General features: G+C 47.6%; 1 protein-coding gene across 1 annotated transcript in view; it reads right to left on the minus strand.

The window, feature by feature from the left end:
• The window catches only part of SULT2B1 (sulfotransferase family 2B member 1), a 106879-nt gene that overhangs the window by 69590 nt on the left and 19261 nt on the right, over positions 1 to 18028 (minus strand). The window contains exon 3 of the mRNA XM_075537912.1: positions 10724 to 10767. Within this exon, the coding sequence (XP_075394027.1) occupies positions 10724 to 10767 (44 nt within the window). The remainder of the gene's footprint in view (positions 1 to 10723; positions 10768 to 18028) is intronic.

The following is an 18028-nucleotide window of genomic DNA, read 5'->3' on the forward strand; positions in this document are numbered from 1 at the left end:
CCACGAAGAGTCAACGCACCTGGATCACGGCGCTGGCGAGGAGCGCTGAACGCCCCGTGGACCGCCAAAGCAGCAGCACCTCTGCCTCGGAAGAAGGACAGCCAGCCAGCATGCTCCCCAAGAGGCGAGGAGGGCGAGACTCCATCTCAAGTCCTTTGGACATGTTGTCAGGAGAGACCAGTCCGTGGAGACGGACATCCTGCTTGGTAAACAGCAGAGGGGCAGCAGAGAAGCGGAAGGCCCTTGACAAGATGGATGGGCACAGTGGCTGCAGCCATGGACACCCACCTCACAACCTTTCTGAGGAGGGCACAGGGCGGCTGTACATGGTCGCCATGAGTCGGAACCGACTGGACAGCTCCTCAGAACACACCGTGAGAAAATGAATGTCGGTTTATTCGAGTCAAAAGTAGATGAATGAATGAAGTTCGGGTGTGCTCGGGGACAAATACCAGAAAGGACTTAGGGGCTAATTACTGGAATGAATGATGGATACGGTCGGCTTGGAATTAGGGCCAATCACACACTGGTGAAAGGGTCACAGGGTAGTGCCAATAGTTTGCTCTTAGCTCTTGGCCTTCAGGTTGGAGGTTCGAAGCCACCCAGCAGTGCCACGGAAGACAATGGTGATCTGCATCCGTAAGACTGCAGCCGAGAAAACCAGGGAGTGAAAGTTCTATTAGGAAAGGAGCCCGGGTGGCGTCCTGGTTATGCATTGGTCTATAATCCCGAAGGTCGGCCGTTCGAAACCACGAACCGGTGGCTCTGTGGGAGAAAGACGGGGCTTTCTACTCTCGTGAAGAACGGCAGTCTCAGAAACCCATGGGGGCAGTTCTACCCTGTCCTGTGGGGTCACTATGAGGCGGCATTGACTTGATGGCAATGAGTTTGGCTTTGTTAGTTCTATTCTGAAGCACATAGCGTCACCGTGAATCAAAGTCCACTCGGCGCCAATGGGTTTTGGGTTGTTCTCTTGTGTTATTGTTGTTGGTTGTGTTTGTTTGTTTGTTTTTCGGGGGGGGGGGAAGAAGGGCGTGATCAAATTATCTCCAATCTGGAGGCCTGGTGGGAGGAGTAAGATAAGGGGTTCTCTGGTTGGGTATCAAGGAGTCCTGGTGGCAGCGTGATTGACCTCAGGCCAATCTATTTCTGAAAATCAGCCAGTGACAATACAAGAGTCTCGTGGCTCACCAGTTGTCCGAGGGGCCACCGTGTTCCAACAATGGCTGCTAACAGCAACAAATTGCACCTCATCAAAAAAACCCCACAACATAGCTTTAAACCAACACTGAACTCCGGCTAACCAAGACATCAGCAGTTCGAGCCTGGGGCCACTCCACGGAAGAGAGTAGTGCTAGTTTGCCGTCATAAAGGTTATAGCCTTGAGAACTAGGGGACAGTTCTACTCTGTCCTGTGAGTCTGAACTGACTTGGTGGCACTGGGTTGGGGGTTTGAAGCGTAGAGGTGACAGATGCCAAAGACGGAGAGCCGGGAAAGACCAGGACGATGAATGGGGTGGGGAGGGGCGAGCATCCTGTCTGCCCTTAATCCACCACATCTGAACAAAGTCCACCATCCAGGCCGGCTCGAGCAGTGGTTTGCAGTTAAGTCATGCTCGACTCAGCTAGACGAAAGGAAGCCTGGCAATCTACTTCTGAAAATCGGTCAACGAGAACGCAGAAGTCTGATGTGTAACTCATTGAACCAGGGGTCACCATGTGCCCACGACCGCTGCTCACAGCAACAAATGTCACCTCATTTTAGAAAAGGACAGAGTTTGGAACAAACGCCGAACTGCCGTTAACCACGTGCTTGCGGAGGGTGATGGGGTGAAAGGTACTGGGTTCTCCAACTTCTTTTAGAATGTCTCAGGAGATAAGATGACACACCCACTGAGGTTATTAGGTGCCGGCAAGCAGGTTCTGACCTGTTATCTGTCCGGTGGGAGGGAGTAGAACTGCCCTTTTTTGGGGGTGGGGGGATTCCTAGGCTGCTGACACAAGAGCTGATTGATCACTAGGTATGTCTCCCGGGGAGGCTCAGGGTGGGTTTGAACCACTAACCTGTAGGTTGGCAGCTGAATGCTCAACCTCTGTGCCCACAGGGCCCCTTTGAACTCCCACGGCTGTTGCTAGTTCCCATTCCCCTAGACCTCATGCACAACAGAACAGAACGCTGTGTGGTCCCTGTGCCACCCCCACAACTGCTCCTAAAGCCCGACGTGGTGATTTGGCAGGATGCGTTCAGCCCCGCTTCCTCTCCAGCTACGCGCTGTCTCCCGAGGGTGGTGAGGTGGGGAAAAAAAAAGTCCAGAAGGTGAGAAGGTGCCGGACAACCCCTGAGACCAGGATGTGAGGGCCCCACTCGAGGAAAATCACTGCAGCCGGCTCACCTTTATCTCCGAGTCTCAGCACCAGTAGGTGAGATCTCTCTTGTGGGAGCGAGACCTTGGCTTCACGCCAGAAAGAATTCACTCCGAAGCCTAGGTTGTGATCCAGGTGAGTTTTATGAAAGAGAGAAGAAGTTTCAGGTTTTACACAGGCACCCGCAGGGCCCCTCACCCCCACACAGCCTGCCTGCCGAGAAGCTGGTCTCTGGATCCCACCTTTTCAGTTCCTCCGCTGGGAAGTGTGGTCGACGATCCTGGTCGAGCCCATTGGCTGAATTGTACTCACCTGGCCCAGATGGGTCAATCCAGGCGCGACGCCCACCCAGGTGGGCCACCCCTTCCGGGCCCTAAGCTGGAACTTCTCAGCATGCATAATGGACACCCCAGTCCCTGTGCTGGCTCCCTAACACGCCCATTGTCAGTCCATCTCGCGGAGGCCCTTCCTCTGTGTCCATACCCCTCTACTTTACCCAGCATGCTGTGCTGCTCCAGGGACTGGTCTCTCCTGACCACGTGTCCAGAGCCCAGGAGACAAAGTCTCCCCGCATGGTGGTTGTACTTCCAGCACAGATGTGCCTGTTCTTTATGCGGTCCACGGCACGCTCGGTGTTCCGTGCCTGCAGCGGGCGTGATTCAAATGCATCGATTCTAATTCAGGCTTCCCGATTTAACGTCCGACTCTCACATGCACAGGAGGCGAGTGAGCATACAGGGCTGGGGCCAGGCCTACCTGTTCTCAAAGGGCCGTCTTTGTTTGTGGGCACAGCATGTTAAGGAGGTCTCGTGCGGCAGATTGATCCAGTGCAAGGCATCATGGGGTTCCCAGGCCGTTGGTCTAAGGGGTGTGGAGATGAAGCGGAAAACCTTGCCGGGATCCCTATGGCCTGTGGGGACCTGACAGAGGGCAGGTCACTGGGTACCGGGAAATGAGAAGTTCCAGCTAACGGCCCGGAAGGGGTTTCCCACCTGGGTGGGCGTTGCGCCTGGATTGACCCATCTGGGCCAGGTGAGTACAATTCAGCCAATGGGCTCAACCAGGATCGTCGACCACACTTCCCAGCGGAGGAACTGAAAAGGTGGGATCCGGAGACCAGCTTCTCAGCAGGCAGGGACAGGAAAGAGGACCAGGAAGGGGATGACAGACAGGCTGATTGGATAATGACCTCCGAAATTCTCAAATTGTACCTTTTAAAGAGCATTTACAGCATGTTAATTATGCCTCAGGAACACTATTTTAAAAACAACCAACAGCAAATACATAAATAAAAAAAACCCACACACAGGACTGTATGCGAAAAAAAGAGTACATTTGATTGTATGTAATCATTAGATAATTATATGCTAAAGCTGTTAATAAGTAAATACATTCAAACAAACAAACAAAGGAACACAGGCTTTAAAGTGAATTTGATGGGCTTCTTTGTGTATTTTTAAATCATTTTATTGGGGGGCTCGTACAACTCTTATTACAATCCATCCACCCATCCATGATGTCAAGCACATTTGTCCATTTGTTGCCCTCATCATTCTCAAAACATTTGCTTTCTACTTGAGCCCTTGATATCAGTTCCTCGATGGGTTTGTTTTTTAATTTTCAAAAATCATTTTATTAAGGGCTCATACAACTCCTATCACAATCAATACATACATCAATGATGTAAAGCACATTTGTACATTCGTTGCCCTCATCATTCTCAAAACATTTGCTCTCCACTTAAGCCCCTGGCATCAGCTCCTCATTTTTCCCCTCCCTCTCCTCTACCCCCTCCCTCATGAACCCTTGATAATTTATAAACTATTATCTTGTCATATCTTGCTCTGTCCCACATCTCCCTTCCCCCACTTTTCTGTTGTATGTTCCCCAGGGAGGATCCCTGAAATAGGTTCCCCCTTTCCATGTTTTTCAATTATTTATTTTATTGATTTTAAAAATTTAAATCATTTTATTGGGGCTCATACAACTCTTATATAATCCATACATACATCAATTGTGTAAAGCACACTTATACATTCGTTGTCCTCGTCATTCTCAAAATTCGCCTTCCGCTTGGGTTCCTGGAATCAGCTCATTTTCTTTTTCCCTCCCCCATGTTTTTTTAAACATTATTTATTACATAATTATGTGCTACGGCTGTGAAAGGAGCCCTGGTGGTGTCGTGGTCACGCGTTGGGCTGCTAAGCCAAGGGTCAGCAGTTCGAAACCACCAGCCGCCCCACGGGAGAAAAATGAGGCTGTCTGCTCTCTTAAAGAGTTACAGCCTTGGAAACTCACAGGGGCAGTTCTACTCCAGGTACAGGCAGGGCTTGGCGTCTGGCTCCAGGCAAGGTTAGAGGTCGCCTGGAGGTGCAGGATTTCTGCGAGGGCAGCGCACCACAAGGAAATACCTTTGGTTTTATCACTGCGGAGAGTTGGGCCTTGGTCTTTCGATGGTTCCTGCAGACATGGACCTGGGGTGGAACCCGGAGGCTGCTGCCCCTTTGCCACCAGGAGCGCCTGCGTGTTAGGCTGAGGTGTGCAGAGAAGTAAAGCCAGTGCCACTTCCCTAGGTCTGAGAAAGAACGTGGCATCAAGGGAGAGTGCCCCACACAGCCACAGCAAGTGCAGAAGCCCAGCCTGGCTCAAGGCCGGACGCCTTCCCCACCTGACACAGCTGCCAGGCCTTGATGAGACAGGAAGCCGCTGAATCCAAGGTCAGAGACAACTTGGCAGGGCACCAACCGCTCCCAGGGTCAGAGGGCAGAGTGGCGAGACGCCCACCCAAATCCCAAGAAGCCAGACGCAGGCTCTGGACCGGCAGGAAGAAGAGGAGAGAGTTCTCTACAACATCTGCTTATATCCATGACGAAGGCCACGTCCCCAAAGACGTGTCATCAGACAGAGACCTGAGCAAGGGGAGGTGCTCCACCCCAATCTTCCCACAGCTGCTGTACAGCGGCCTCTCCATAGATCCCTCCAGGAAGAGACAACCTGGGAAGAGCATTCTGGGGAAAAAACAAACCTGAAAAGAAGCCAGGAAACTCTCACACCTTATCCAGGACTTTCTCCCACTCGCTGTGGGGCTTTCGGGGTTACCTGCCGTCCAATTGGCTCCCTGACTCGGGGGGCTCCCTCAGGCTGAGTTCTCAAAAGAGCAAAACCAGCAAAGCTCCTGTGGAAAGAAAGGTGGTACTGCCTCAAACACCCAAGGCTAGAATTTCCGCACAACTGGCCATTCCTCTGCTGGGTATATGAGGGAGCGCCCCCCCCCAAAAAAAAAAAACAGAAAAAAATTTCAAAACTATGCATTTAAATTGTTTTACAAAACAACCTCATCACCTTCGAAGCACTCTCCGTCACACTTTACACATTTATCAAAGCTGCTATTCCATTCTTGCAAACGTTATTCAAGCTCATCTGTTCCAACGGCTGACGGCACACCTCCCTCGTGTGTTTGGTTTTCGCCTCCTCGTTTTAAAAATTCAAATGTTATTTTATTGGGGCTCTTATCACAGTCCGTGCATAGATCCATTTTGTCAAACACATCTGTGTATATGTTGTCGTCATCTTTTTCAAAACACTTTCTTTCTGCTTGAGCCCCTGGCATCAGCTCCTCATCCCTCCCTCCCTCCCTTCTTCGTCTCTTGTATGTCCTCAAATCGCTGTCCTTTACTGGCCCTCTTCATTCGAGGAAACAAAAAGAAGTCACACACAGTGGGGTCAGGTGAGTAAGGTGTCTGGGAAAGAGAGGCATGCTGTTTTTTGGGGGTTTTTTTTTGACAAAAACTGGTGCTCTGAGATGCCTGCGTGAGCAGGTGCATGGTTTTGGTAGAAAAAAATAGTCCCTCATCTGCCACACATCAGGGTTTTTTTCTCGGCTTTTCTTTCTTTTAGAAACCATTTCATTGGTGGCTCATATAGTTCCTTTTGTTTTTTTAGTATTAAAAATGAAGATTTATTTTTTTCCTTTTTGGAAAAAAATTTAAAAATTATTTTATTGGGAGCTCATATAACTCTTATCACAATACATCCATCCATCCATTGTGTCAAGCACATTTGTACATTTGTTGCCCTCATCATTTTTAAAGCATTTTCTTTCTATGTGAGCCCTTGATATCAGCTCCTTATTTTTCCCTTCCCTCCCTGCCACCCCCTCCCTCATGAACCCTTGATAATGCATAAATTATTATTGTTTTGCAATATCTTACACTGTCCAATGTCTCCCTTCACCCACTTTTCTGTTGTCCATCCCCCAGGGAGGAGGTTCTATGTAGAGCCTTGTCATCGGTTCCCCCTTTCCAACCCACCCTCCATCAGGCCTTTTTTGGTCATACACTAGTATGCTGTCTTTTTGGAACCTCTAAACAGAAGCTTGACTAACAGTCTGACCTGGTGAAATGAACTCCAAATGCACTGTGAGTCCGGAGATCCAGAACGAGTTTGTCATCAATCGATGCTTCACCTTTTTTGAAACGAGAAACCCACTCATACATTTGAGTTTTCTCCATAGTGCTGTCCTTGTAACCTGTGTTCAACATCACAACAGTTTCTGCAGCACTTTCCCCAAGCAGGAAACAAAACTTTCACGGTCACATGCTGTTCTCTTAAAATGGCCATCAGAAAAAAAACGAGGTCGTGTGAAACTGCTTTTATCAAAAAACTCACAGTGACCACAGAGAACCTTCCCAGGTGATGCCATGGGGTGCACTAACTCAGAGCAAGTTGTTCCATGCTCGCCTAGTAGGGGAAATGCGTACTACAAAAGGCCTGCCCATTGGAGCTTTTCCCAGTTTTGGGGAGGGAGGGACAAACATCCTAAAGAAGTATGAATTATAGCACAAATAGACATGCATACACCCATGGCCATCGCAGCACTGTTCACAAAAGCAAGAAGATGGAACCCATCTAAGTGCCCGTCAGTAGAAGCCTGGATAAAGAAACATTGGTACAAACGCACAATCGAGGTCTATGCATCGCTGAAAAACAATGACGAAGCCACAGAGCATTCATGGCCTGGATGGACCTGGAGAACATCACGCCGAGTGAATAAGTCCGTCCCAGAGGGATCAATATTGTAGGAGACCAATGTGATGAAGAAGTAGAAAAATGGGGGAGTGGAAAGGCAAAGAATTTCCCACCAAAGGGAACATGCCTTGGACGGTACCCAGGGTGGGAGGTCCAGGGAGAGAAGGTGAAGCCATAGATTAGAGGGTTGGCAGGTGTTAACTTGGGTGAAGGGGAAGATAGCCATTCACAGGAGGGAGAAGAGAAGTCAAAGGAGGGGATAGGGTAAGCCCCTGGGAGGGGTCTGCTAAGTAGTTTAAATAGCTGAATACAAAATGGATTAGCTGATTGTTAAAAAGCAAAACAAGCAGGAAAGCTGGTGTATGTACCAGGGTTAGTCAAAAAGTCTTGCTACTGCAAGAGCCCCCATTCACCCAAGCATGGGTTTATTCAGAATGAGACCCCAATGTCTTTATGATCAGTGGGCGGCATGCCTGCGGGGAAACTAAAGGATATGTTCTATGTGATGGGAATGTGGAGAGAGATGGATGTTGAGGGTGAGGTTCATATAGAAATTTTATCAAAACTCTGGTGGACCTGCCAAACCAAACTCTCTGCCATCGAGTTGACTCTGACCCATTGCAATCCTACAGGATAGGATAGACCTGTGCCTCTGGGTTTCTGAGCCTGTAAATCTCTATGGAAGCAGAAAGCCTCATCTTTCTTCCGAGGATCTGCAGAGGGGATCAAACTATTGACCTTGTGCTTAGCAGCCCAATGCATAGCCCACTAGGCCATCAAAACCAAACAACCAAAAAACCCTGACTGCCATTGAGTCAATTCTGACTCATGGCAACCCTATAGGACAGGGTAGAACTGCCCCTGTGGGTTTCTGAGACTGCGACTCTTTATGGGAGTAGACAGCCCCATCTTTCCTCTGCAGAGAGGCTGGTGTTTTTGAAGTGCTAACTTCATGGTTGGCAGCCCAAGGCATAACCACTACACCACTAGGGCTCTGTGTTAGTTACATAATCTGGTGTTAGCTTATGCAGGGGTGGAGTCTAGCCTGTCAATCAGCTTGATGACCTCATTCTGGAAGCACAAAGGAGATAATTAGCTCGCTGGAGGCCAGATACAGTCTCTGCTACACCTTCCTGTTGACAAGCCTCATGGAGCTACACACATGGAGCCAGAGCCTGGGGCTGGAGGAGCCACATGGAGACCCACGCTAGTGCTGAGAGGCCTCAACCGCCACTGGATCCAGAAGACTTTCCACCCACTGGCCTGTGACCTCCCTGCATTCAGTGTCATTGCATGGCTGCGTGAGTCTAAAGAGGAATTTATGGACTACTAATGGACATATGGGATAATTTTGGACTTATGGACTTGATCTGGATTGGATTGGGATGATCCTCAATCTTCAATTGCTCTTTGATATAAAGTTCTATCTTACATACATATGAGTGCCCATGAATTTGTTTCGCTAGTCAACCAACCCTAACTCACTCAGGCTCCATATCTCAAGTGGACATCTTCCCAATCATGGCTTTGCAGTGAGTTGACAGGGAGACGCTGCCCCACAGAAAACACGTGTTTTTAGATGGACCGAGCACTGGAAGGTGTGTCGGGAAGGCCTCAAAGATGAATTCAAGGCAGAGAGAGGTCAGCTCAGAAGGTGACAGGGACCAATTGGGGGACATCAAAGGGGGTCATCTTTGATAGATTTTCTCAAAGGACATAGTACAATGAGGGGTGGGGCTTATTATGAAGAAGTCTGAAGAAAACTGGCCATTATACTGGTAAGAAAAAGTCAGGAAAATTGTGCTGAGGGCTTTCCCCCCACTCCCATCCTGACAAGGCTGATTCTTGAAGGGGTAGTAAGGGCTGCCCTAGGTGCATTTCACTGGGAAGCCTTACTCCATCCATCTAACTTCCTTCATCTTGCCCCTCCAGGCTTTCTTTTGTTCTCCAAACTCAGAAAGGCATACAAAAAAGGAACACAATTTCAGTGTCTGTGTTAGGCAGGGTTCTCTAGAGAAACAAAACCAGGATACTTATGAATATATATTTCACACACAGCAGTACAGAGGGCTCAGTTCCACACACTTCCAGGGAATAGTTAATATAATGGAGGTCCTTCAATTCACGTGTGCTGCTCGGTGAAAGAGCAAAGAAGCAGACAGCAGAGTCCTCCCTGGGGCAAGGCAGGCAGAGTCTGCCCACAGGCAGCAAACAGCAGGTCAGGTCAGAAATAGGCAGCAGCTTGGGAGCTTAGCAAAGCAGGCCCAGATGGGACATTGAACTCAAGCAATGCAAGACGACAGGATCTACCAGCCTCAAGTTCCAGCGATGTACGCACCAGCAGTGTGGTGAAGCAGGTCTTGAAGGAGCCTCAAACTCTAGCACAGTGGTTCTCAACCTTCCTAATGCCGCGGCCCTTTAATACAGTTCCTATGTTGTGGTGACCCCCAACCATGACATGATTATTGTTGCTACTTGATAACTGTAATTTTGCCCTGTGAAAGGGTCATCACCACGCAAAGGGGGCGCGACCCATAGGTTGAGAACCACTGTTCTAGCATGGGTTGGCTTGGCCCACAGGTAGCGTAGCTCACAAGTTAAGGCAGAGAACTAGCTAAAGCAGCTGCATGCTGGTCCACTGGTTGGATCACCAGAGAGCAAGAACGAGAGGGGCGGGCCTTTCAGAACCATTTATCTCTTTGCCCTCCAATCAAACTGTGACCTGATTAATCCCACATGTTCCTATTGGCCAGGTTGGCACAGTAAACTATCACAATGTCCAAACTGCCATTATTTTTTTGTTTTTGTCTTTTATTTTATTATTATAGTTTTAGGTTTTTATTTTCTAAAATGGCCATTTTTTTGTACACAGTGTAAACCGAAGTGCTCCAAAGTCTTTGGGGGAAGAATGTATACGACCCAGCATTACATGCAAAACAAAACAGAAATCAAGAGAAATGTTTTTCTCCCGTAGCAGCCGACTGTGAAGGCTACAGGAAGGCCTGAGAAAGAGAAAGAGGAAAGGGGCAGGAAGTAAACAAACAAACAAACAATAAGACACACACGTGGAGAGACCTCTGCAGAGGCACAAACATACACACTAAGTCAATAAATATTAGAACCCCATCTATATATGTGCTTACTTACATAGGCATACAGATAATATTGTAAGATGCATCTGTTAGCTGTTAGCCTCTAACATCCATGGGGGTCCATAGGAGCAATTGAACGGTTATAATATATAAATATCAAAGTAAAGTCATAGAAGATAGGAGAGATAGGAGAAAAATCAAATAAAGAACTCAGACACATGTTACAGTAGCTTGCTCACCTCCGGGATGGTCACGATCTTAGCAACCAGGTCCACGCAGAGAGCTGTAGGAGGAAAGGGGAAGGAGGAGGGAGGAGAGAGCATATGGTCTTTACTTCTGACCAAGGCCTATATATACTCAGGGGTGTGCAAGTCCCACCTGATACCAGATAACCACACACGTCACAGGAAGGGGCTGTACAATAGGCATAAGTGTGACAGGAAGGGGATGAGCTAGGGGTGGACACGTACTAGGAAGGGGAGGGATTAGGGGTACACATGTGACAAGATGGGTGGGCCCTAGATTCATGATGGCGGCCTAACCTTGGTCACCCTTGAGTGACTCAACCTTGTCTCTAGGCACTCCTTCAAGGAAACAATCCACTGTCCTTATCAGAAAGGAGGGGGCCCTACTTAGGTTGGGACAGACTATACAGTCTGATTGCTCTAGATGGTTGATAATTCTCAGGGAGGATAACCTCTAAACGGCTTGTGTTGAGCTCCAAGTGTACAGTCATTTGACATGTGTAGCAAGCAGTGTCTTAGGCTTGGCATAAATTGGGGGGAGACAACCTGGGGAAAACCCCTTTTGCACCCCACATGCATATGTTTCATCTATTGGAGGAATATATATGGAAATGTTTCCTGTGATTCTATCAGGAAGAAGAAGGAGGAGGAGGAAGAGGAAGAGGAGAAAGAGAAAGAGGAGAATTATTATTATTTAAGGGAAGATTTGTTTTTGTAAGCATCCAAGTTGGTTCTAACTCATAGCGACCCATGTACAAGAGAACAAAATGGATTGATCCCGTGACCTCCTATTATTGTTGTTAAGTTTGGGGCCCAATGAGACCACTCCCCAACCTGCCTGGTCCTGTGTAATGTAAATTCCACAGCTTGCCCAAGGAGCCTACCCTTTGAATATCACAGGATGTTGGAATGCATACCTCATACATTGCCCCACGGTTAACCTGGACCTCCCATGCTGATCTTTTCAGTCCTATCCTCCAGGTAAATTAACTGTGATCGTTAGTTTGAGTTTTTTTTTTGAATGCCAACCTGGCACCAGTAGAAAGATGTGGGTGGAGTCTAGCCTGTCAATCAGGATCACTGCCTGATGACACTTCCTGGTGGGTGTGGCCTTCGTATAAGGAGCATCCTGGTAACTTTCTCTGTCTGCTAATCGAGTTACTCAGAGAGCTGCCTGTGATGCTTCTGCTGGATCCACAAGACTTTGCACCCACCAGTCTGTGATCTCCCTGCATTCTGCATCATAATGTGAGTCTGGAGAGAGATTTATGTACTAGTATCAGACTTATGGACGAATACCAGACTTATGGACTTGATCTGGACTGGGGTGGGATGTCTGAGCTAGAGTTACTTCTTAGTGTCATACTCTCTCACTGAATGTGTTTCTCTAGCCAACCCGGCCTAACACAGTGTCCCAACACAGTAAGTGAGTCTCAGGTATGCCCAGAAGTGGGCCCAGTGAATACACACAGAAAGGACAGTCATGCATTCAGGTCGCCCCAGACTGAAAGCACTTCGGTCGAGGAACCAAAAGTCAAAGGAACGGATGTCACCAAACCACCTGGGAAGACAATCTGAAGGCACACGGTCCAATAAGCCATATCCTGTCCATACTCAAAACCACCTGCCCACCCCAATGCATATTCATGAGAGTGTAACATAGTCATCATCCCCTCAATGCACTTCCTGGTGTGGCAGCGTGGTGATGACCTGGGCTGTAACCACAAGGTAAGACGTTCTAGACTACCAACCGCTCCTTGGTGGGGAAATGGGGCTGTCTAAACTCCTGTGAAGAGCTACAGTCTTGGAAACCCTCAGAGGGAGGCAGTTCTGCCCTGTCCTATAGGGTCGCTATGAGTTGGGAATCTACTCAAATTTGGTTTTGCTTTAGTGTTTGTATAAAATAGCAAATTCCTGTTTTGTGGGGAGCCTGCCGGGGTGACTCTAATTTTGGCTTGCACCTTGCTTAGTCAACCATCTCTGTCTCTGAAATGTGCGGAGTGATACCTGGGCTGGCGACATCCTTATTACGGCCACTGTGTCAGTCCGCCTCATGGAGGGTCTTCCTCTTTACCAAACATGAGGTCCTTTTCCAGGGACTGACCTCACCGTAATAACATGTCTGAAGTACATGAGATGAAGCCCTGCCATCTTCGCGTCTAAGGAGCTTTCTGACGGTACAGGTGTTTGTTCTTCTGGCTGTCCGTGGTTCTTTCAACATTCTTCTCCAGCGCTGCAATCCAGATGCATCGAATTTTCCAGGTCTTCCTTAGTCAATGTCCAGCTCCCCCATACAGGTGAGGCGATTGGAAAGATCATAACCTGGGTCAGGTGCAACTTAGTCCTCCCAGTGAGAGAGATTTGAAGCTCAAAACTCACTGCCACCGAGTTGACGCTGACTCATAGTGACGCTATAGCACAGGGTGGAGTCAGTGGCCCTGTGAGTTTCCTAGACCATAACTCTTTATGGGGGCAGAAAGCCTTATCTTTCTCCCAAGGAGCATCTGCTGGTTTTGAACTGCTGACCTTGAGGTTAGCAGCCCAACGCATAACTACGACACTCCAAGAGAGAGAGAGAGAGAGAATTAAAAAAAACACAGCCTTCAGAAGTCTATAGACCGAGACAGAGAATGTGTTAAGAACTAATAGCCTCACATTTTTATATTTTCAGTTAGCAAACATCTCTATGATTTTGTAGACATACTTTGACTCATTTACAGCTAGACAGACAGATAGGTATCAAGGCTTATCTCAAGAGAGTGCCTCATTTGGTCGTAAAGGCCAGCAAGTCCCAAGTCCATGGGTTAAAGACCAGGCTCGAGTAGCTGACTCGTATAGCTCAATTCAAGGAAGCAGGGGTTAGAGAGTTTGGCCGGACGTCAGATTGTGTTCAGGCCAATCCCCCAGGAACCTCCTTTTCAGCTGGCGGGCTGCTCAGAGCAGACCTTCAGCCTGATCCCTGTTCCACTTGTTCTCCTCCCCCTTAGATCTATCTATCTATCTATCTATCTATCTATCTATCTATCTATCTATCTATCTATCTATCTAATCTATTTCCCATTTAGCTGAAAATGGAGCCACGTGGATTTCCAGCCCCCAAAGCTGGCCAGGGACCATCCTCTCAGAGGTTCCACCAGCATCTATACGACCAGTTAGTTTGATCTCCTTCATAAGTTTGTGTTTTGTTCCACAGCTCTATAAGAAAGAGATTTATATACAAGAGCAATTGTTATTGCAAAAAACATCCTGGGCCAGTCCAGATCAAGTCCATCAGTCCGATATTAGCCCATAGGTCCGATACCAATCTATAAAGTCCTCTTCAGACTCACAAAACACATGCAATGATGCTGAATGCAGGAAGATCACAGGCCAGTGCGTGGGAAGTCTTGTGGATCCAGTGGCAGTGGAAGCATCTCCAAGCAGGTGTGGGTCTCCACGTGGCTCCTCCAGCTCTCAAGGCTGCATCCAGGTAGGTCCATGTGGCTCCTCCTCAGGGCTGTCTCCCAGGGAGTCAGCCTTGTCTTTAGAGTGTCTCCAAGGAGGTGAATAGAGAAAGTAGCTCCCACCTCCATGGAGGAAAAACAGGAATTCCTAGAATCCTTGAGGGAAGGCCATGCCCACACAGAGGCCTCATTGGCTACACAATGATTGATGGACTAGACTCCACCCCTTCACTCTTAATCCTCTCATATCGCAAATTGACACCAGTTTACGTAATTACCACACACACATTTACTCAACACCGTCAAAAACTGGAAACGACCCAAATGTCTGTTGGCCAGTGGTGGATAAACAGATGTGGCATAGCCGTGCAATGCAATGCAAAAAACAGACTCGGTTATTTACACACAGCGGCACCATGAGTGGGTGAACCTGAAAGGCATTGTGCTCAGTGAAAGGCAAGCAGCCCTCGCAGTGGGGTGATTAAAGCCCTGGGATGCTAACCCAAAGGTTGGTGGTTGCAATTCCCCCATCACTCCCACAAAGACAAGGCTTGGGAAACTGCTCTTGTTAAATAATAAAAAAAAGATCAACACCCAATGTGGGCAGTTCAACTCTGTCATATGGGATCGCTATGATTCACAATCAACCTGACAGCACCCAACCTCAGCCACCATTGCTCTGCCGGCCTGTGTTTGAGACCATTTTATTAAATGATGATGATTGAAAGAGAAATGTATTAAGTCTTACACAGGACGAGGATACGAATGCTGCACACATATCACCTGGAGAAGGGAGAATATGGACCCAAGGCCACAATGGAGTCCAAGAGTGACTGAGATCCCAAGCTTTGCAAACAGACAGGGAAAGTCAAAGAAAATAGTCACAAACCCATGGCTGGCGGCAGATCGATACATCGGAGTTACCAGTGGGACTCTTGGAGTGGGACCTGGGGCCATGATTGGGACTCGTACCTTGTGGTAGACCAAAGACCAAAACAAGCCAAATAACCACACTGCCATCACGTTGATGCTGACTCGCGGCGACCGCATGGGACGGGAGAAGTACCCTGTGAGTTTGAGAGACGAACTCTTCAGTGGGAAGACCTCAAAGATGAACTCAAGGCAGAGAGGTCAGCTCAGGTTACAGAAATATATTTGCACATTTAAGTATATTTAAGATATAATACATGTAATAATATAGTATATAACATGCAGTATAATGCGATATAGTATGTGTATAAAGAAGTGTCATATTGTTGCTGGTGCCATCTAGCTGCTTCCACTCCATAGCAGATCTATGTACAAAAGACCAAAACATTGTCCTGCACGACCCTCACAGCTGTTATTTTTCAGCCCGTGGTTGCAGCCGCAATTCCAATCCATCTCCTTTCGGGTCTTTCTTGTCTCCACTGTCCCTGTACTTTACAAATATCATGTCCTTCTCCAGGGATTGGTCCCTGCTGATGACATGTCCAGAGGACATGAGAGGAAATCTCTCCATCCTTGCTTCTAAGGAGGATTCTGCCTTAACTTCTCCCCCAAAAAAGATTCGGTTGTTCTTCTCAGTCCATGTGTAAATATTCTCTAATGTCGTATTTCAAAGGAATCAATTATTTTCCAGTCTTCCTTTGTACTACTGCCCAAGCCCCAGACACCACACTAAGATAACAGATATATGCGTACAAACAGAAACTTCTTCTTGATTCCAGCTTAACAAGATGCTGCAAGTGATCCAAAGCCAACAGAAGAACCGCCAAGCAGAGCCCAGGCAACAGACAAGATAATGGACAAGAACAAGTCATCATGGTTTGAGGCACTATATTTTTGGCAGTTTGCTGAACACATTCCTTTGAAATGTGTTGTGTTCCTTTGGGCCTTGTTGTGAAAGATTATTCGACTTTTAAAGATCAGGCTAACAGGGCATTTAGAGAGGTCTAAATAAAGGCATGTACATATGTAAATATGTTTATATATGAGAATAGGGAAATAGATTTAAGTGCACATATTTATGGGTTTAGTATTAAGGTAGCAGATGGACATTGGGCCTCCACTCAAATACTCCCTCAATGCAAGAATACTTTGTTCTATTAAACTGCCATTCCATGATGCTCACCTGCCCGACTCGATCGCTGAAGACAAAGCGGGTGCATAAGCAAATGTGGTGAAGAAAGCTGATGGTGCCCGCTCTATCAAAAGATATAGCATCTGGGGTCTTAAAGGCTTGAAGGTGAACAAGCAGCCATCTAGCTCAGAAGCAACAAAGCCCACATGGAAGAAGCACACCTGCCTGTGTGATTATGAGGTGCCAAAGGGATCAGTTATCAGGCATCAAAGAACAAAAATCATATCATTGAGAATGAAGGGGAGTGCGAAGTGGGGACCCAAAGCCCATCTGTAGGCACTGGACATCCCCTTACAGAAGGGTTGTGGGGAGGGAGCAAGCCAGTCAAGGTGCAGTGTAGCAATGATGAAACATAACTTTCCTCTATTTCCTAAATGCTTCCTCCCCCCACTATCATGATCCCAATTCTACCTTACAAATCCGGCTAGACCAGAGGATGTACAGTGGTACAGATAGGAACTGGAAACACAGGGAATCCAGGATGGATGATCCCTTCTGAACCAGTGGTGAGAGTAGTGATACCGGTAGGGTGAAGGGAAGGTCAGGTGGAAAGGGTGAACCGATTACAAGGATCTACATATAACCTCCTCCCTGGGGGATGGACAACAGAAAAGTGGGTGAAGGGAGATGTTGAACAGTGTAAGATATGACAAAATAATAATTTATAAATTTTCAAGGGTTTATGAGGGAGGAGGAAGCAGGGAGAGAGGGGGGAAATGAGGAACTGATGGCAGGGGCTTAAGTGGAGAGCAAATGTTTTGAGAATGATGTGGGTAACGATTGTACAAATGTGCTTTATACAATTGATGTACATATGGATTGTGATAAGAGTCGTATGAGCCCCCAACAATGATTTTAAAAAATCAGGCTAACAGGTGACTGAGTGTACTTCAGATGTTCTAGGTTAGCACTGTCTAATGACACTGAGCGATGAGGCAAATGTTCTAGATCTGCAGTGCACAAAAGCTACTAGCTGCGAGTGGGGGGTTGAGCTCTTGTGATGTTGTTATTGTTCGCTGCTGTGGATTTGGTTCTTTTTTTTTTTTTTTTTTGGATTTGGTTCTAACGCATAGCATGTCAACGCACAACAAACAAAACACTGCCCGGTCCTGCGTATTCCTCTCAGGAACTTCTCGTCGTTTGCTTGAACCCATTGCTGTGGTCACGGTTTCAACCCATCTCATCAAGGAGTTCCTTGCTGATTCTCTAAGTTAGAAACATATTTCCCTTCTCCAGGACCTGGTCCCTCCTGATAACATGCCCCTAATAAAAGATATGAAGTCTCGCCATCCTTGCTTCGAAGGAGCATTCTGGCTGTACTTCTCCCAAGACAGACTTGTTCATTCTTCCGGCGATCCATGGACTAGTCAATATTCTTCTCTATGCCAAGGGCACCCATTCTTCTCGGGTCTCCCTTATTCGCTGTTCAACTTGCACCTGCAAAGAAAGCAATGGGAAAGACCATGGTTTGGGTCAGGCACCCCTGAGTCCTCAAAGTGACAGCTGTGCTCTTGCACGCTTGAAAGAGAGTGTCTGCAGCTGGAGTGCCCAACGCAGGGCATCGTTTGATTCCTTGTCTGCTGCTTCCATGGGTAGTCATTGTGGACCCAAGTAAAAGAAACCCCTGACCACTGCAGTCTTCTCTGCCTTATCACGATGGAGTCCAGTTGTACTGATGTCTGTTTTCTTTACATTGTGCAGGAACCCATATGGAAAGGCCATCATCTCGGATCT

Source organism: Tenrec ecaudatus, chromosome 18 (assembly GCF_050624435.1).
Source record: "Tenrec ecaudatus isolate mTenEca1 chromosome 18, mTenEca1.hap1, whole genome shotgun sequence".
Lineage (NCBI taxonomy): Eukaryota > Metazoa > Chordata > Mammalia > Afrosoricida > Tenrecidae > Tenrec > Tenrec ecaudatus.